The following is a 20,768-nucleotide window of genomic DNA, read 5'->3' on the forward strand; positions in this document are numbered from 1 at the left end:
ATGGTATGATCGATCGTGTCAAACGCCTTGTGTCAAACGTCAAACGCCCGATTTATGATAACCCTACTACTATTTGAATTTATGTTTGCTATCACCAAAATGCACATGGCTTAATCAGTTTGTACTGTGAAGAAAAGACAACGTTAATCGGTATAAACTGAAGTGTGTTATAACACCGTAACACGTGTTAGACCTGTCAGCAGATGCTACTGTGGGAAAAATTACTAACGGACGAATTCATTACTCAAAGGTTGTCTCAAGTCATGACTCGTTGGAGTCTAAACAAATGTCCCTATGTTTGTTATTAAAGATGGTTCTTGTAATTAAGTGTCCTCCACTTAAAATGCGGACGAAATTATTGCCGAAACCTTTAGAGTGGTCTAGTTAGTCCAGACAATCATTATGCATAGGATTGTGTGTTTACTATTTTCTGTTTGTAAGTCCTTCGAAGTAATAACTGGTCACAAATGTACCACATGTAAAGGAATTATTACAACACATCAGTTTTAACTGATTAACGGGTACTCACCGTTACTAGTTTTAAACTGATAAAGCCAGGATAATCGGGTGGTGCTGTACAATGTGAACAATATGCAGACAAAGTGACATGACGTTTTCTTATTTGTTTGTTCTTCAATTCTGACAGACCCATATACAAGAAAACGTTTCTTTCACGGGGATCTTGCTGCTCGTAACGTACTCGTTGGTGAAGGACTGACGATAAAAATAGCTGATTTTGGACTCGCCGATGACATTTACACGAGAGGATATAAAAGGAGAGCTACCGAACAGAAAATACCGGTGAAATGGTGCAGTCTGGAAACGATCCTGAATGGAATATGTAGCTCAGAAGGAGACTCGTATGTAACCAAATATAATTCCTTTGTATAAAAACCGTCTTTCACTGTGGTAAAATATTTCATCATCTTACAAATATATGAGAGAACCTCCCACGATATTGAACAGAATTTGGCAAATGTGTAAAATATGAAAATTAAATTATGAACGATGTGATTCCACAAATTATGACACTGATGAATAAGAAGGAAATATAATGAGTTTTCTGAAGTCATCTTCTTATTTGACGCAATCATTACAAGCTTGACAATATTTCGTCAGCAGTTATAAACTAATGAACATATAAATCCTAATTCACATGCTATTGTCAAACTTATTTTATTTAGTAATAGGTCTATGATTTCGTCGTATGTTCTGTTTAACTTAGATGGTCCTTTGGAGTACTGCTGTATGAGATTTTCACACTCGGTGGTACTCCTTATCCTGGTATCGCACCGCGGTTATTAGTCAGTCAACTGAAAAACGGCTACCGCATGGAACAACCGGGAAGTTGTCCTGATGATATGTAAGTATACAGAAGCAGTTCTAGAAAGAGAATCCAATTCTCCCTCCTTGACCTAATTGGTTAGAACGTGTGGTTCAAACAAACATATACATGCCATTATCTGACCGTAATTATGTCAAGCTAAGTTATTAAGTTTACTATGATCGCGGACGGGTTCTGCGAATCTTACGCAAATTATGGTTTATTTTGAAACAGCCTGTTGACATCGCAGTCACCAGAGCGTATAACACTATATTATCATTCAACAGCATGAGTACGAGAAAAGTTGGAATAGTGATGTGAGTACGCGTACGAGTGCAAGACTCTATAAGCGTGAGAACGAGTACTAGTGTGTATTGGTATCTATCTATACTATATCCCCTAATGATAACAATCCGAACAAAAAGTCGAATACGATGATATAGAATGCAAGGACGAGTCAGTTACTACATTACGTGTCACCATTCTCACATGTGAAACGTAGATGGCTCGCATCTTTTGTATTATGATATAGTATGGCAATGACGTTTCGCCAAAATTTGGTGGTAATGATAAAATAATTATTACTCATAGTACTTTCATTCTCATGAAACATTCCTTATCCTATAACTTGCAGTTACGATTTAATGAAACGGTGTTGGCAGGAAGCACCACACAGCAGGCCAAGATTTGAACACATGTTTGAAGAGATAGGAGACATGTTAATGAAGAGATCCGATTACGTCGAATTCGACGGTGAAGAATTCCTTCAGGTAAATACCACGATCCGATCATAATTGCGGGATTTGTCGTCAAATGGTTCAGTCAAAAAACCTGTCACTGTGCATTCAGTAGTAATATTGTAATTTGCTTTTGTCTCTCTCGTTTTTAGAACGAAAAATTACTGGAACTAGAAAGGAGAGGTTCAACATCGCTGAATGACTACCATATCACAAAACTGGCTCCCATTCTTGACGAAGATAGTCAAGTTGATTTTGATGAGCTGCAGGTTGCTTTAAAGAATCCTATGACAAACAAAGAAGACGAACCATCCGTGTGATTTTAAAACAACAAAAAGATCATGGACATAGAAGGCATAGACGCCATCGTGTATTGATATTATTGAAAGTAGACGCGTACTTGTAAAATTGTTAGAAATGGGAATAGATTCTAGAACATGATTGATTATCCTTTCGAATGATTGCAGTATACATGCCTCGTGTTACAAATCAACTAAACCCTGCTTTGCAATGTTGGATATGAAGCATCTTTTATTTGTAAAGAATATCAACTTCTTATCTGACACCACAAACAACTGATAAATCGACAATAGCTACACTTCACTACACAGAAGCTTGTTTATTATATTAGTCAAAAGCCTACTCATGATAGGTTTTATCAAGTGTGATCAAGTGCTGTTAATATACTTTTATCAGAGTGATTGTTACTTAGAAGAGAACTCTTAAACTTTCTCGGACAAGAACTATAACCATAAGGCCAAAAACCTCATAACCTCCATGTGGAATGTACCGCATCATTATATATGCCAAGAATTCATGAAAGCTCGCTTGGAGAATGGAATTGATATTAAAAACCAACCTAATCGATCTTCGGCAAGCTTCGAGACCTATATATAGAAACAAATTTCGACGTTTGGAAAGGTTTGACGGTGCACCGGAATATTTGGGGTGAACCACGTTTGTGTCGAGCTCAATAGTTTGCGGACGGCGCTATAGAGTTATGATATAATGAGTAATGAAACCTTATGATTAAAACGGTAAAGCCGCTTTACCATGTGCATGTCTCGCATATAAGTCTCAAATCATTAACTGATCTAGCTATAACGTTAGTCCTAACTTACCTTCACAGAAAAAGAAAACACGCAATTTTACGGCTAGTGTAAGTACTTTAGTTAGGAGTAAACAATTCTAAAACAAGTTTGTATTTCATTTATTTTAGAAGATTTGACAGTGATTGTTTGGTCCATATTCCATACGTCTGTGCATGCGATAAACTGGTCACATTCAGTACAGTATCTGATATCGCTATAGAGTAATGATGCAATGAGTAATGAAACCTTATGATTAAAACGGAAAAGCCGCTTTACCATGTGCATATCTCGCATATTAAGTTTCAAATCATTAACTGATCTAGCTATATCGTTAGTCCTAACTTACCTTCACCGAAAAAGAAAACACGCAGTTTTACGGTTAGTGTAAAGGATTAAACACTTCTAAAACAAGTTTGTATTTCATTTATTTTAGAAGATTTGACAGTGATGGTTTGGTCCATATTCCATACGTCCGTGCATGCGATAAACTGGTCACTTTCAGTACAGTATCTGATATCGTACTAAGGTTGAAAAACATGATAGCTGTAACCATAGCTTCAGTGTCTTTTATTGTTTGGAACGCTAATATTTTCTGTTGATTGAACTTATCGGCGCAGAAGTATTTTGTTACTTTCTAAAAGAAGGCTGGGCCCAATCAAACCGTGGATGTATACCGAGTTCATTTTTTGATTCGAGTCCGGCTCCAGTTTGTTTTCCTCCTGTTTGAATCAAGTCAAGTTTGGCAAATAGAGTCGAGGAAAATCAGAAGTGCGACTCTAGTAGATTCGAACTCTAGGCACTGGCTCGCTGCTAAGACCTACGCAATCGACCAAACACCAATCACATATCGTAATACAGTCTATAACATAGAGAAGACAATTTTTCTTGCTAAATGATTCATTTATGTTCTTCAATATATCTGATCTTCGGTAGGGACAACCAAACACGTATGCTATAGCGTCAGCCTATTCACACAGAGATTACAGTAATAATACAGTAGCTGTAAATCTTGAAGTTTTGTACCACAGTAAATACTGGATTGTGCTGACAAATCTGATAAATCGGTAGCATGTGCTATTATGTTTACAGTAAGAACTGAGGATATTTGTAATTCCAACAAATTCCAACAACTGGATTTGTTGGAATTACACATATCCTCAGTTCTTACTGTAATCCTAATAGCACATGTTACCGATATATAGCACGTATCAGTTATTATTGTGGTACAAAACTTTAAGATTTACAGTAGTAATTGTGTTCTCTATGTGTATCGGGTGATAGCGCATACGTTTCGAGTCATACATTATAGACAAGCATATGTCCGTTTGCTCCTTGTTTATAATCGATATTTTATAAATATTGTTCAAATTTCAAATATACATCAAGACCACCGACGAAAGTAAGACATTGGCTATTTTAATACCTTAAAATTACGGTATAGATCAACTCGATTATCGAAATCGAAACTTCTATCCATTAGATTCAAAACGGGACAAAACCTCATTGTTACGTTGGTGCAAACAATTAGACGATTTTCAAAATTTCGTCCATTTTACTTTTCACCCAATAGTTTACATTTAAAAACATACGTTATCTGTGCACTACCAGCTTAAATACATCGACCGCCCTAACAAACAAAAATGTGGTGATCGACTAAGCCTAGAGAACGTGAGAGAACAGTTCTTTTTTGAAAGTAATACGTTTCGATTGAAATAACACAAACGTTATTATAAAGAAAAGAACGACGACTCGATCCTTCGAAACGAATTATTTATTTATGTCCGGCGGCGAATGTGCCAACAAATAGTGCCCGTAGTACTCGTACAGTGAATTTTTCAACATGACGATAGCTGCCATAAATGAATTTTGTTTGTATATATATATTACCATGCCAGTGTCAGTTTTATATGCTTACTGCTGAAAGACTTACAGTAGATTATCATAAGTACAGACTGACTGACTGCGTTAGTTATATAAAAACCCTATGATGACCTACAATACTATTCTCTGTGAAGTAAACGCGGTAAGGGGTATTTCCTAAAATAAATACAATTCGTGAAATGTTTACTTTTGGCATGAAACTGCCAAATATCTGCAAATGCTTCATCTAGGGTTTTGCCCCCCCCCCCTCGAGCCCGGCACAGGGGCTGTCCTTCTTAACCCATGCACTCACGGTAGATACCAAAGTGGCATTGAAGCTACCCATATCAATGGTAATCTTCTTTAAATATTAAAAGTAATTGTATTTTATTATCCGTATTAATCTGAGTCTCGCGTTAAATGTATATATGGTATAAGTTGGTATGTGTTACCAAGCTCGCTTACTTGAGGTAGTTACTATTTCAGGTAGTAACTTGAATCGTTATATTGACAAAGTGATGGTACGCTTAAAAACTTTCATCAAGCCATCTAAATATGTGGGTATTTAGTCGAAGAAAACACATTCAAGTTGTCTTTACCTTCAGTATAAAGAACAGGATAATAATTTCAATATTTTATATATATATATATATATATATATATATATATTTATATAGTGACGTCAAGTAATTTACAGTTTACAAGAAAGTTTGCACATTGCGGAGGGGAAGTGATATTTTCTATACAAGGTAAGTTTCAGATTGGGTTGTTTGTTCCAGTTGCAGAATAGCGTGCAATGTAACACTCTGTTTAGCCATAGCACCGAAGTATATTGATATGTCAGTAGTCCAAGATCTGCCTACTATAGAATTACACAACTTTGCTTATATCTGCAAACGACAATATCTTCGCAGAGAGTCGATCGCAGAGGCCTAAGGGCCAGTGACCCCAACTAGTTCAAATCAAGGGTACAATAAGCCTACACCTTACCTGTAATAATTGTTCTTCGTATATCAAACATAATACGCAATCCTTGGATTACAAAGGGATATTCTAACTTCAATTAAAAGAAACAATAAACTTTTGTAGAAATCTTTAAACCACCCAAAAAGTCACAAATAAACAGAAGCCTACCCAGATATCGAAACAGATTGCTTCATGTTCTTAGAATAAAATATAAAAAATTATTTCACTGAAAAACTCTCTAATAGACTCCCATCTATACAAAATAAAAGTGATAAAAGACATTTTGGAAAATTATCGTCCAATTTCCGTTTCACCACGCTTCTCTGAAATCCTTGAGCGCCTTATGTTTAATCGTATTCACAACTTCTTGAAAGAAAATAACATCCTATATAACAGACACTATGGTTTCGTCCTGGTCACTCAACCGAGCTAGCTCTCATTGATGCTGTAAATCTCTCATGCTTTAGATTTAAAAAAAAACTCAGTCGGTATTTTCCTTGACCTTAGTGAGGCGTTTGACACAATTAATTACAATTGATTCTCCTAACAAAGCTCTCTTATTATGGTATCAGAGGTACAGCACATTCCTGGTTCAATAGTTACATTTCAAAAAGACATCAGTTCACCTCGTTTAATCATAATAGCTCTGACCCCATGCAGAAAAATTGTGGAGTACCACAAGGTTTCCATTTTGGAACCACTTCATGTTAATTTTATAAGTCAATGACATAAATCACATATGCCAGGATACATCAGTACTCTTCTTTGCTGATGATGAAAATATTTTCTTCACGGGAGAAGATGCTAAACTTGTTCAGGATAAAAAATAATAACGAATAAACCATTTCAATGAATGGTTCAAAGACAATAAAAAATTATCTTTCAATATTAATAAAACAAAGTTTGTTGTATTTGGTATGTGTAGCAAAAGTAGGATTTAGAGATCTTGAATAATATCGACATCAAAAGAGTCGACAATGCTAAATTTCTGGGAATCACAATTGATTCAAATCATACTTGGCGAAACCATATTCATTCAATTTCCATAACTGTAGCCAGAGCTGTTGGTAATATTTCAAAAGTTACTAACTATTTAAAACTATTTACGGCGTAATGTCCTTAGAAATTTTTACAAACACATTAATTCTTCCGCATCTTTCATATTGTTCCACCATTTGGTCGGGCGGCTATTCTTCTGATCGGACTAAACTAAGTCTTACAACAGCGAGCTATTCGACATATTGGGAACGCAACTCAGCGTGCGAACACCAGTAACTTATTTTCTTCACTGAATATTATTTTAATTATCAGATCTAATTCCGAAAAATCTTGCTACTTTTGCTTTTAAAGTATTAACACAAAGGCATGTACCATCTTATTTCAACAGTTTCTTTGAACATAATTATCAGGTGCCCAACTGCAGAACCAGACAAAACACAAAAATACGTTGTTAATCCTGCAAAACAAACGTTGCCCTATTAAATGTACGAAACCGTTCGATAACTGTTTGGAATTCCCTATCAGATCATTTGAAATCTACACTTCCACTCTATAAAAACAACTAACTAGGACCCTTGCTCTACCCGTTAAGCCATAAATGTTTTTTAGAGCTCTTCCTTTCACAACTCTTTGTATTTTTGTTACTTTATATTTATATTCACATTTTATTAAATTGTGATAAAACAATAAATAAATGAAATGAACTGTGGCTCTTCAGACACTGATATTCTATTTTCTTTTAATATTTTTTAACACATATCACCCACGGATCACAAATCATATTTTCCACACCCATCTCTTTGGTACATCCTTTCTTTTTTTCTTTTTCTTTTTGTCAATATGAGACTTAAAGCCAATATGAAGACTTCCTTGATGATAATGTACATCGCCATGATTGTATGCAAATCTGGCGATGCGTTTACACCTGAAATAGGATACCTCGGATGCAAGGATGCAGGTATGTAGTTAGTTCTAAGATGAGCTTTCTATGAAACTGTCACTGAATTGCGTATCAAAGGTCAGGGCAGTAGCCTTGGTGGAATCCCTAAGATGCAAGTTGAGGAACATCAAGAAATAATTACATTGAATTGTTGATGTATTGCATTGCTGTAGCATGTTGTATTTTGGGTGGGTCATTTCTTAAAAGGGGCCATCATGACACAATCTAAGCGGACAACCAGCAATCCGGTTGACGCGTAGTGTAGCAAGATAATTTTTGCCCATATTTTTGCTCCCATATTGCCGGAAATGACACTGCCCAGGCTTGTAAGTTGCATCTAAACATTCTTTAGTTTGAGATCAAGGGAAATAAGAAAAAATTCTTTGCTTTGGTTATTGCTTTACACTGAAGTAAAGATATCAAAGCACGAGTGGGCATTCTGATGTTAGCCTTAGCCTATACATGCTGAGGGGAGGCCATATGGGAAATTTAGGTGCAAATTCAATGTTAGGCTTGTGCTATCGAGATTTGTTTGACATGTCAAAGCGGGACTTACTAGGGGTGGGGAAGCTTACGGGCTGAATGGGTGGGCCATGGAGGGGCCTGGACGGCCGCGTACCCCTAGTCAGTATGTTAAAAGGCCCTGACATATACGCATACCGCTAAGTATTCGATCGATTTTGATGCTCGTTTTACAACTGAGTTTAATGGTTTGATCCTTAGTTCTTTAAAAAATAGTTGTTCTTGATACTGTGATTGTTCTGATACTACAATTTGGTCGATAATATATGATGTTCGATTGCTGTTTATTGTGGTATAGTTGCCAAGCTTTACTCCTAGACTTCGTCTGGTAGTCAACATCAACGGTTCTTGGTTGCTCCATAGATTGCTATAGCGGTAACATAATAACAAAATTCATACCGGTACTTAATGAAAAAACATGAAATCATACCAATTAATGGCCATCTGGTTCTCTGACATTTTTTATATATTCACTGGCCAGCCAGCCCCTTCCGTGGTGACGTATTATTGTACATTGTATTTTCTTATAGCGCTGAACGTATATGTCAGAATTTGTTTCTCAGACAAAATTTTAATAACTTTAACGAGTTTTAAAAATATCGGTTTTATATTGAAAAGATCCCATACCACCAGACTTGATTCAATTGAGCTATACGACCCTGAAGGAAGCTGATGGAAACTGGATACTTTTGTACAATATATCCTGGGAACCTCCGTCACAGTATGAAGGTAAGTAACATGGGTACCTCCATCACATGTGTGCACGTTAGTATCATGGGAACCTCCGCCATAGTATGCATTTAACATGGAGCCTCCAACACAGTATGTTCATAAGTATCAAGTCAGCCCTTACCACAGTATCCACATAACTTTCATGTTTCAGTTTGTTATGTAATTTCCCAACCAACATTTTCATACATTTTGATTTCGTCTTTCTTTTTTACCCTTTTTTTTGCTTTGAATTCTTGTAATTGCTATTGTCAGTGTAAAAGATTGCACATAAGCCTTTATGGGCACCTCTACCACAGCATGCACGTAATGTATTCTAGAAACCTCTACAACAGAATGCACGAACTGTACTCTAGGATCCTCTACCATCGTACTGTGTACTTAAATAGTATGAAAGGTAATAAATCATGACTATATAATTGATGATTCATTAAGGGCTTTTTATCATTCATCACCTGAAAAGGAAGATTTAAACCTTATTCTTTATTCCATATTCCTTATGAGGAAGTTGGTTGACTTAACATATCGTGTAAGTGCATGCATTTGTAATAGTATACCATATAAGAAATGTGCTCTTTATGGCAACGAGGTCAATTCTGGGAAAAAAAAGTGAAAAACAAAAGAATGTTCATGAGATATGATATTTGCCCAGATCTCTGAGGAAACACAATTAACTTGCGTATAAGAAATATCGTTGAGTGATATGCTTTTATTGAGTTTGATGACGAAATTGATCTTAATTTGCCCATCGTCAGTGAGATCAATGTTATCGCAATGTGTATTTTAACCTTTGACGATAGAACGTTTGCATCAATTCTCATCACGTACTTGGTAATGCATAAAATAACTTTTAACAATGCTTGTTTTACAAAATATTTCCCAACTATGGCAACAGCAATATATTACAAAATGGTTATGCTTGTGCGTAATGACCACTTCAACAGAGAGTCTGCGATTTTGCTAAAAGAAAATCACTCAGAATATACTGAGGGTTGGAGCACATGTCTTTTTTCCCTTTTTTTTCCGATGTCAAATAAATATAAAACGTGATGTATGTTTAATGAACGCGGAGAGGCGGTTGTGGCTTGGTTAACGAGGTGAATTATTCACACTCCCAACAAGTGATACATATGTAGATTGTCTAAAGGACGCATTGCCCCTTTGAAGTGATTTCTACGCGCGCCTACTACAGATGCGATTTTAATTGATTGCCCTTCCTTCCAGACGGAAAATGGCTTAGATGAATATGAATATTGAAACTAGTAAATGTTGTCAATTCGAAAACAACAACTTTATTTATTGTTACTGAAATAGAAGTTTTGTTTTAGAACATTAAGTAGGATATTGTTATAGTTTTCCCCCACTAATGTGAAACAAACTTCGCGTTTTGGGTCATTCTTTTGAAGATTAAATTAGAGACTTTCAGAGATGAATGAGAATCCATTTAATAGTAAAATCAGTAGTTCATTATTATAGATCAATTTCAATAACTCATAAACACGAATGCCTGATATATTTATTCTAATTCGTGATAATTGTTAAAGGAATTGTATGTTATTATTCCAGATATGTCAAAGATTTAAATATAATGCCACCTATTTACAACGTCGTTTGACTGAGAATTAGTTACCCGTGCATGCTGCCACTGCAGACTATTTTTGGTAACCTGGAAGCTATCGTATATATAGATACTTTCACCGGTCACTATCATCTTGACCAATTGTAGCAAAACAAGTCAATATCAATGTGATTCACCTATAATGTGTCTTTCCCTTCAAGGGTTTTTGACACGGTACCGTGTCCCTACCGTTTATGTTTTCTAACACCAGTCTATTATATCCTGTGCATAGATGTGGTATACCTTGCCGATCTCCAAATTGAAACAACTCGTACGAGTCTTAATCCATGGGTTTTCCGAAGTTGTCAAGAAGCTCTGGGAGCAGCGTTTGCAGACCAAAGCAGCGCAAGGGACAAAGCGTCGGTGAGTTAGGTTGCCGTTAAAACGCATAACTGTATACTTACAATAACCTGCAGCCATTATATTTACAAACATGGTACTTCTTAGCAATAAATCTACCAGAAGTTTTGGAGGGATCAACATCTTCATCATTATGATTATTATTATTACTATTGTAATCCTCACTCAATTCGCTTAACGCACTTCGCATATCTACTTTCTGCAAGGAGATATGGTAACTCAATATTACAATGATATGCATTTGCTGGTTGTTATTTTACTGGTTGCAATATTTTACAACCAGATGCATATCGTGTATCCTTACTGGATGTTGAACCCAGCTTAAGGCTTGGTTATAATCTGACTGTAATGTCACTTCCGGGTATAGACTTAATTACAGTCATCTCATTGTTGTTTGATAAAACATCAAAACCTATATTCAGCTATTTAAGTTATTTTAAAACGAGGAATCGTCTACATTCCTAGTCACAGCTTATGCCATTGTTTCACAATCTCTGTTTTCCCCTCTTTCTCATGGTTTTTTTCAAACTATGCAGAAATCTGCGACTATTTCACGAGAAGCACCTTTCACTCACAATGCTATGTTTCAGGTAAGAAATTTAATGGTGAGAAGCATCACACTGTATGGAAAAAACGTTGTACTTGCTCTTAGACACAATGTTTGGAATGCTTTGCACCTCTTTTGTAATATGATTCAGATTTTTGCTTCTCCCACTTCACTGTTTAAATCAACCAATGCATGGAATGGAATATTATTCTATGCCTTTCAATGATCTGTGAAGGCAAACTGACCATTTCAGCTAAGGTGTCTACATAGCGGATAAATTGATAAATCCTTATTACCGCATTGTGTTACTGCAATTAAAGATACTCTTGTAATTGTGGGCAGAATTTAAGGCCATTTCTCGTGGTTACTTTAGTTTCTATGTTGACCCTCCCTCCCCCTTCCCCTGGTTGTATTGTACGGTAGTTAATCATCTTATTTTCACACACAAAATGATCATTATTTACTATTATATATAGCCTATCATGCCTAATCATGATTTAAAACCATTCTTCTTTAACGACAAAGTAGGTTTACCCTATTTGAAGATCAGCCTATGTATAAAGTAAAAGCATTAGTCAGAAAATTTTGACAGATTAATCATCTTTATAGATAGTTTGGCTGGCATTTGTCTTTAGTTTGTTTGTTTCTAGCTGCACAGATGAAAATACAAACGATTTAAAAAACATACTGTGTCACGTGATGGCTCAATCGGTAGTCTGTATTTTCACAGTTACACTACGGAAGGTAAAATATTTCACTTTAAATATTTTAGAATGTTCAGTCCTGTTTTGTATTTTTAACAAGTTGGGTTACGCTGCAACGTCTGAAGGAATACGTATTCCTATCTCTTCGGTGTCGCAAAAGGAGTTTGAAACCCCTGGTAAGTAAATGTTTCTTACATTCGCCGCACAATGCCAGACTGACCACGACCCGAGTCAACACGACCGTCGTTACGGGTCGACATCGTGAATATTCGGCACCGTGCGTGTGCTTAAGAATAGCACGGCCTCAGTCTGGAATACTAAACATTGTAACCTAGAGGTAGTACATTTTCAAGTGACCTGAACGAAGCAAATAGTAGTTTAGAGCACTGATCATTTGCTCGGTTTGTGGGGTCAGTTATCAGACCATTACAGGCTCTTAACGACAATCAAAAACCGGGTCATGACCAATCGAGTTCACATGGGTCTTAACACCAATCGAAAAACCATGGCACGAAGGTCGAATTGAGTCTGGTCGGTGTCAGTCGGGCTGTGAGCGATGGACTTACAAGATGTTATGCTCAAGGGGCGTTCCCCTCAAATCGCACACTTATTTTTACGTTTGAGGAGAAATATCATCGAATCATTCTTCCTAACATCATATTGTCGAAAATTAGGTTTGTTTTGATTTCAACAGTTTTTAGTTTATTCCCCAAAGTAAACAAACATAATATTGTAAAATGATTGGGAATAAATAATTTGAGAAAACACATTTTTTACAAAAAGGATGACTTGAGGTATACTTTTAGTCTTGATAGGTCAGATTAAAAGAAGAATATTAAGATAAAAGTTCAAACCAATTTCGGTTTTCACGATATTTCAAAATTTGCTTAATGTCTACAATGTTCCTTTAAGGCTTAATTTGGTGATGAAGTCGGCTCCTTGTGAAGACCTTAATGTTAATGTTAATCCAGTATTTTATGAATTCTAATAACTCATACAAGAAATATACTTGTAACTTCATATGAACAATGGAATACCCTTAGATGTCATTCAACGTCATATGGCCTAAGTGGACAAACGTGTAGCACTGTAAACATGGTAACTATGGCCGAAGGGACACATAAGTTTTGTGTTGCATCTAACAAGTTGACACTAAAATATGTTTGTTTCCTAGCAGTTTTGTATTGAAGAGTTTTACATGTTCAGTGGGTCTTGAGTTTCGCATTACATAATGGCCTCGGTGTTATTTCTCAAAACTCAAAACTCAAAAATCAAAACAAAGTATCAAGGAAATACAGCTGCCTCGACCGATAGCAGTTTTTGCCTCTTATTTCGGACATGTTTGTTCCCGTAATGTCACCATCTCATATGTATTTGCTTATGCAATAAAAAAGACGCCAACATAAATTAACATTATAGTTCCTTTTCTTTGGTACTTTAGACTGTTACATGGAAACAAGAGATGCTACCTTTTGTGCGGCACAGAGTAAGTATAACTACCAGTTCCTAATCTATATTCTCACCCTGGTTCACCAACGAAAATGTACGAGTGACTCAAGGGTTTAGATTCCATTTGTTTATTTTGAGAAGATTATTCTCGAATAATGACTACATTATATTTTGAAATTAAACATGGTTTAATTAATAATACGTATTATTTTGTTATGGCATGTGGAATATGTTTAGGTAGTTAATTGGCATCAATACTAAGTATAATTTGTCTTTCTTTTTCAATTAAAATGAGATCATATTGACAAATATTTAAATTTATTTACTGTAATATTTTATGAACAAGCCACTAATTATTCCGCTGGTGAAAGAGAGTGTATATAATTTATTAGAATCTGATCTTTAGGAACGGCTTTATTAATGATCTAAACAAATGATTTCGTTTTTGACATTTCCTCAATACATTTCTTAAATACCTCAGTTTACAAGAACGGCATTTTATCCTGTGAATCCACAAACTTTGCAGAACTATTATAAATAACTTCAATTGAATCATTGATGACTGCGGTATGTATGTTCAATACAACTGCAATACTAAGGTTCATTACATGCTTGAAATGTTGGGAAAGTTCAATGCTTTAGACAAAAATCGTCTTGGCATTTCCGAGACTAATATGTTCTCCATAATGACTTTCTTCACAGGCGTTGTGCGGTGTGGCATGCCAATACATGTTCTGCTTGAACGTGTTGAATATAGCTCCGAAAACAATATTGTTATGATGTTCAGCTGGTGTCCGCCAATACAAGTCAACCAAATGAGGTCGCTATCGCAATATCAAGTACAGCTTCATACCATTGACGGAGATTTGTTATTGACTGATAGCATTCAACACGAATCCGATGTAAGTGTTAGCATAGAAGCCTGAGCTTGCACTCAAGTAACAACATTTGGTTCCATATCGCAAGTCACGCCAAAGATATTTATTATAAACTATTTTGTACGACAAAACTGTAAAACATTGAGAACATTGACAAGTACAAGAAAAATTGACTGAATATTTCATTGCTTGATTGTATACACGAAAAGGAATTGTCTGTATGTACTACATCAATTCATTTTTGCAATCGATTTTTCTAGATAAATGCAAAAAAAAAATAGACATGGGGAGAGTATAACAAGATTTATAACCTATTATGACATTTTAACGAAATTGAATACGAAATTTGGCATTTATATAATGTCATTGTTTCTGCGCAGAACGAAACTTACTATTGGAGAGCCACTAGCCCAGACATTCAAGAAGGCAACCAATACAAACTAACGGTTAGATGATGATAATATTGTTTATCGGTATCTTGAATGTACCTACATGTCAGTCCCGAATGTATTTAGTTATATCGGTCCAATCAAACGTTTCGTCGACTTAAACGACGAAGGAAACTGTGTAAAGAATTGGTTCTAAGAGATCTTAAGGATTGGCATTGGTTGATATCAAAAGTCATCCACACATGGTTATATATAGCAGGTTTATTACGTAACAGACTGATAAATCTAACAGTACATTGTGTTATCCGCAGGAAAGAGTGGTGCCGTCCGATCTGAGGGGAAGGAAAACTATTTCCGCTATGACGATCAAATTAATCAAGGATGGTCAAAATTAACACCAGTAGCGGGTGATAATCTCACAGTTGGTTGCACCCCTCTCCCAAACACCCCCCTCCCCCTCCCCATTGTACTCCTCCGTCGCCTATTAAATTACTTCCCTTGGATTTTCTTTTTGAAACCATGTCTACATGTTCCTCTAAGAGCAGTAGCACTGAACACCAACGGGCAATACATATGAATATAATATATCATATAAATTAATGGTGAGTAAAGGGTTTCGTTGTCTGTGGGGATTTGTTTGATATTGTAGAGTTGGTTTAGTCTTGTTTTTAAGGGTTCCGATTGTACGGAACACGTAAACAGCGAAACGTACTGACAATAATGTTAGTAGTACGTTTATGTATGTGTTAATGTCTTAAAAATTGGCATCATGTTGAAATAAGAAAAGAATAAGCATCGAGAAATTGATCATCGTAAATAGCAAATAAAAGCTCTATATGAATTTTTGCTTTCAATCTTTGGGAATTTTATTGATACTAGAGTGCACATGTAAATAATTAATTATCAGACGTTAATGAGAAGCTTGTGTAGTGTACTGTATATTTTCTTGTGGTTTTGTCTTATCACAACTGACATATTCTAATTTTAGATCGTTCCATACCTCTCGGATTCATATGGAGATGATCCCGGAAGACTTTTTACACAATCGTTTGCGGCCTTTTTTGAAGGAGGTACATTAAGCATAGATTGCGAATATTGTGTTATTCATTTTTATTATTAAAAACTAGTAATAATAATGCTACAAGAAAATACTATTTATTTTGGTATTCATTTTCCTTATGTTTGGTAGCCATAGCAATTCACCTTTTACTTGTTTTCCAAATTATTGTATTAGACACGTTTTGGGAGATTCCCTTACCGTTTCCCAAGATTCGATATTCATGTTCTTTTATATTTGGCAATCATTATAGCAATTAAAACTATACCTTTTTATTACTCATAACTTTCAGAGACAACAGTCGATCCAGATGGAGATGATCCCGGAAGACTTTTTACACAATCGTTTGCGGCCTTTTTTGAAGGAGGTACATTAAGCATAGATTGCGAATATTGTGTTATTCATTTTTATTATTAAAAACTAGTAATAATAATGCTACAAGAAAATACTATTTATTTTGGTATTCATTTTCCTTATGTTTGGTAGTCATAGCAATTCACCTTTTACTTGTTCTCCAAATTATTGTATTAAACACGTTTTGGGAGATTCCCTTACCGTTTTCCAAGATTCGATATTCATGTTCTTTTATATTTGGCAATCATTATAGCAATTAAAACTATACCTTTTTATTACTCATAACTTTCAGAGACAACAGTCGATCCAGAAGGTGCCGTGACATCAACCGTTTCATTAAATAGAAACAATGCTGCTGCACGGCCGAAAGATCCGCCACCCGGTCAGCCTCAGAACTTACCTCCGCATTCACCGACTGCGAGCTTCCCTACCACCGTAATTGCTGTGGTGCTGCTTGTTGGTCTAGCAGTAGTAGTTGTGATAATATGTACTGTGTGTATCCTGTGGACTAGAACCCGAAGACGAGAGACTAGCGATCGTCTGGAAAACCTCCATCTTGAACAAATGAAACAAGAGAAAGCCATAGGTAACCATCCAACCAGTGGCGACTGATGTCAGAAGCAAGGAATCTTTATCATAATGAAAATGTATTAATTTATCTTCACTAATTTAAATGAAAGCATAATACTAATAATATACAAAGTATTAGGTAATTACGTATAAACTAATCCTAAATTACTTAACGATTATTTCAAGAGGCTAGGAAACATTTAGGGTTTCTAGGAACTAGTTAAACCTGACTTTTATCCAAGAAAAAAACTTTTTTTTCAACATTGATTAATTTACCAGAAATGATATTGCTTCTAATGACGTTTGCACTCGGGTATAAAAATATGGTCTATATAAGGGAAAAAAACTACGCTATGACTGTCATTGTCTATGAACCTTAAAAATGTGAGTTAAAAAGGCAAATGCATTGTAATCATACCGCAGATATATAAATTTGAGACAAAAAATAACACAATGAGAAAATTTATATTTGTTTGTACTACCTTATGTATTTCATATGATCTTTTATGTACATGACCATAAACTGAATTTTAGTACGTTGCATGAAGTAAAAGGAAAATAATACCTTTAATTCCTGTACAAGAGTGAATCGGTGAAACCAATACACCCCACAACTGCTTGGGGGTGTCATTTTGCACCAAGAAGTAACAACATTAAGTGGCTTACAATACAGTTCTGAGGGGCGTACCAATACGCCCCGCTTCTGGTTGGAGTGTCATTTAGCACCAAGAAGTAAAACCATTAGGTGGCCTACAAAACAGTTCTGAGGGGTGTACCAATACGCCCCGCTACTGGTTGGAGTGTCATTTAGCACCAAGAAGTAACACCATTAAGTGGCTTACAATACAGTTCTGAGGGGCGTACCAATACGCCCTGCTACTGGTTGAAGTGTCATTTAGCACCAAGATGTAACAACATTTAGTGGCTTGCAATACAGTTCTGAGGGGCGCACCAATACGCCCCGCTACTGGTTGTAGTGTCATTTAGCACCAGAATTTACAACATTTAGTGGCCTACAATACAGTTCTGAGGGGCGTACCAATACGCCCCGCTACTGGTTGGAGTGTCATTTAGCCCCAAGAAGTAACAACATTTAGTGGCCTGCAATACAGTTCTGAGGGGCGTACCAATACGCCCCGCTACTGGTTGGAGTGTCATTTAGCACCAAGAAGTAACAACATTTGGTGGTCTACAATACAGTTCTGAGGTGCGTACCAATACGCCCCGCTACTGGTTGGAGTGTCATTTAGCACCAAGAAGTAACAACATTTAGTGCCTAACAGTACAGTTCTGAGGGGCGTACCAATACGCCCCGCTACTGGTTGGAGTGTCATTTAGCACCAAGAAGTAACAACATTTAGTGGCTTGCAATACAGTTCTGAGGGGCGTACCAATACTCCCCGCTACTGGTTGGAGTGTCATTTAGCACCAAGAAGTAACACCATTAGGTGGCCTACAAAACTGTTCTGAGGTGCGTACCAATATGCCCCACGACTGCTTGGAGTGTCATTTAGCACCAAGATATGGCACAATGCAGTTCTGTAATAACATAATAACACCATTAAGTGGCTAAGAATGCAGTTCTGAAGTCTGTACCAATATGCCCCCTACTGCTCGGAGTGTCATTTAGCAATAAGAAATTACATCATTAATAACAATAGTAAGTGGCTTACAATGCAGTTCTGAAGGATGTGTTAAGACCCTCAGATTGCTCTAATGGGCATACCGATACCCATACTAATGATTTTTCACCAAGAAAATACAATGATAGGAGAAGTCACTGTAACCTTACCCACCCACCTTTTTTTAAAATTTCATTCACACTTAAAACAAGCATTTTAGGATTTGCAGAGTAGTAGACCACGTGGCTGTTTCAATGTTGCCACTTCCTGAATATGAACACATATACCCTACAGGACAATTAACCTGTTGTCCCCAAGTGATCTTTGAATTTCACCAAAATCAATACGCTTCTTTTAATCAGTGCTGTACACCTTTTTTCATCCTCTGTGGTCAGAGGATCATCCCTAGCAACAGTTAGCACATTAAGATCTGTGCCATCATCCCATCGGAGTTTCCTTGCTATGGTTTTCCTCTTGAATGCAATGGCCAGACCAAACAGACTCTGTGACAGCATTTCTGTTTCATCTTCAGAAAAAAAGAGAGAAATAAAACTTCATTCTACCCTGACAGTCTTACCATTTTATTTATTTTTTATCTGTCGCATTGATAGTAAAAAAGCAAATGAACAAAGACTGCAAATGTTTTTTGATATGATAAGTTAGCAGGACTATACTGTCATATGATTGCAGTGTTATCACTCTGCTGTCCTCTACAATCTGAGTAATACTATGAAAGAGGACATGTTTCTGCTTGTACTATTAGCCTACATGTTGTTCCCATTATAAAAGTGAAGATTCCATTTTGAATGAATGTAATGTTTCCCCTTGGAGTAACATTGAATTCAAATAATGAATTTAATTTGATGTGACAGGTCTGCTAAACATAGAAATTTACCCTAGGACACCTTCATACCAAGTTTTAAGAAAATCAACCCAGCCATTTAAGAGGACTTTTTGACATAAAATTGGACCCCCCAAACAGACAACTTTTTACTCCTCCCTCAGTCATGCACTTCCGGTCACCATGCAATACCCCACAATGAATGACCCCTTGTCTGTCCCTACAAGGGAAAAATAACCACTACCATGGCAACTGTTGCGTGTTACTGTTAATGGTCCAACTGGAAAAGGAACTACAATATTGTACCTAATCCTCCCTATGAGAGTGATTAGATAACAATCATTTGAAAATTCATATACTGTAACAGAGTTATTCTGTGTGCACAGCACAAAGTTATGTGTTATGTATAGACAAGGACTTTCCATGCACACTTTCAATGTCATAATGGTCATTGCAACCTAAATATATTATATGGAGGAATGAGAAGAATAACTGCTCGGCAGAAATTCTTCTATAAAAACAATGTTACATTCACGGTAGTCACCTTTTCCTTGATGCTCATCTGATGCCTGGTTTCCCCTATTTTGTTGTGCTTGTTTGCTAACTAAAGTTTGCATCTTTAGACAGAGACGTACTGTAAATTATACAGAGACGGGAAGCGAACACATTCTTGTCTGGATTTTTCTCCCTCAGCTCCTTACAGGCTGATTGTGGATGCCACCAATAACTTCATAATGGTATCCAGTTGCCTGAAAGAAAAATTTGTTACAAAATGTGTAAATGAATATTAACAGTAATTTAAGTCAAAGTAGCGTAATGTCATGACTTTCGTCCTCAAAGATCAGGTGTAATTGACATGCAAACAGAAAGCCACGAGACTTAGTGATTCCTTTGCCTATTGTTATTGTAGCGCAGTGGAGGGGAGAGTTCTACTGAAAACATGGGATCCACAGTGAAATGGAAAAACTTCTCTTGCGACTATTAGCAAAGGAGAACTAAACGTGTACTCAAAGATAAGGTGTGGACAACCCTGAGTTATCGTGTTTTCAAAGGTTTTTAATATTATTATGTATGTAGGAATCCACATGTCAAGTAAAAGATCTGTTCATTTGTTCTTCTCGTTTAGGGCTTATATCTCACCATGTGAATGGTGAAATACCTTGTTAACGAAGTTTTTCAGACTGTGAATTTAACTGACCTCGAGTGACCTT

The 20,768-nt window shown here is 36.3% G+C and overlaps 4 protein-coding genes across 4 annotated transcripts in view; all 4 read left to right on the forward strand.

Moving 5' to 3' along the window:
* Positions 1 to 854, forward strand: part of LOC139960672 (uncharacterized) — a 16,583-nt gene extending 15,729 nt beyond the window's left edge. The window contains exon 16 of the mRNA XM_071959225.1: positions 647 to 854. Coding sequence (XP_071815326.1) covers positions 647 to 718 — 72 coding nt within the window. The 3' untranslated portion in view covers positions 719 to 854. The remainder of the gene's footprint in view (positions 1 to 646) is intronic.
* The window catches only part of LOC139960676 (uncharacterized), a 53,945-nt gene extending 50,128 nt beyond the window's left edge, over positions 1 to 3,817 (forward strand). The window contains exons 4-5 of the mRNA XM_071959229.1: positions 1,959 to 2,094; positions 2,214 to 3,817. Coding sequence (XP_071815330.1) covers positions 1,959 to 2,094; positions 2,214 to 2,381 — 304 coding nt within the window. The 3' untranslated portion in view covers positions 2,382 to 3,817. The remainder of the gene's footprint in view (positions 1 to 1,958; positions 2,095 to 2,213) is intronic.
* Positions 3,818 to 5,658: 1,841 nt separating this feature from the next.
* LOC139960674 (uncharacterized) lies at positions 5,659 to 19,274 on the forward strand. The gene is made up of 13 exons (XM_071959227.1): positions 5,659 to 5,761; positions 7,193 to 7,249; positions 7,823 to 7,935; positions 9,058 to 9,168; positions 11,019 to 11,149; positions 11,683 to 11,736; positions 12,498 to 12,573; positions 13,839 to 13,883; positions 14,549 to 14,748; positions 15,105 to 15,170; positions 16,102 to 16,183; positions 16,463 to 16,537; positions 16,817 to 19,274. Exons 3-13 carry the CDS (start codon positions 7,836 to 7,838, stop codon positions 17,134 to 17,136), a joined length of 1,260 nt encoding a protein of 419 aa, XP_071815328.1. The 5' UTR covers positions 5,659 to 5,761; positions 7,193 to 7,249; positions 7,823 to 7,835; the 3' UTR covers positions 17,137 to 19,274.
* LOC139960675 (fibroblast growth factor receptor-like) overlaps positions 16,919 to 20,768 on the forward strand; it is an 81,672-nt gene continuing 77,822 nt past the window's right edge. Inside the window, exon 1 of the mRNA XM_071959228.1 lies at positions 16,919 to 16,971. The gene's annotated coding sequence lies outside the window, so the exon portion shown is untranslated. The remainder of the gene's footprint in view (positions 16,972 to 20,768) is intronic.

This window comes from Apostichopus japonicus, chromosome 19 (genome assembly GCF_037975245.1).
Source record: "Apostichopus japonicus isolate 1M-3 chromosome 19, ASM3797524v1, whole genome shotgun sequence".
Lineage (NCBI taxonomy): Eukaryota > Metazoa > Echinodermata > Holothuroidea > Aspidochirotida > Stichopodidae > Apostichopus > Apostichopus japonicus.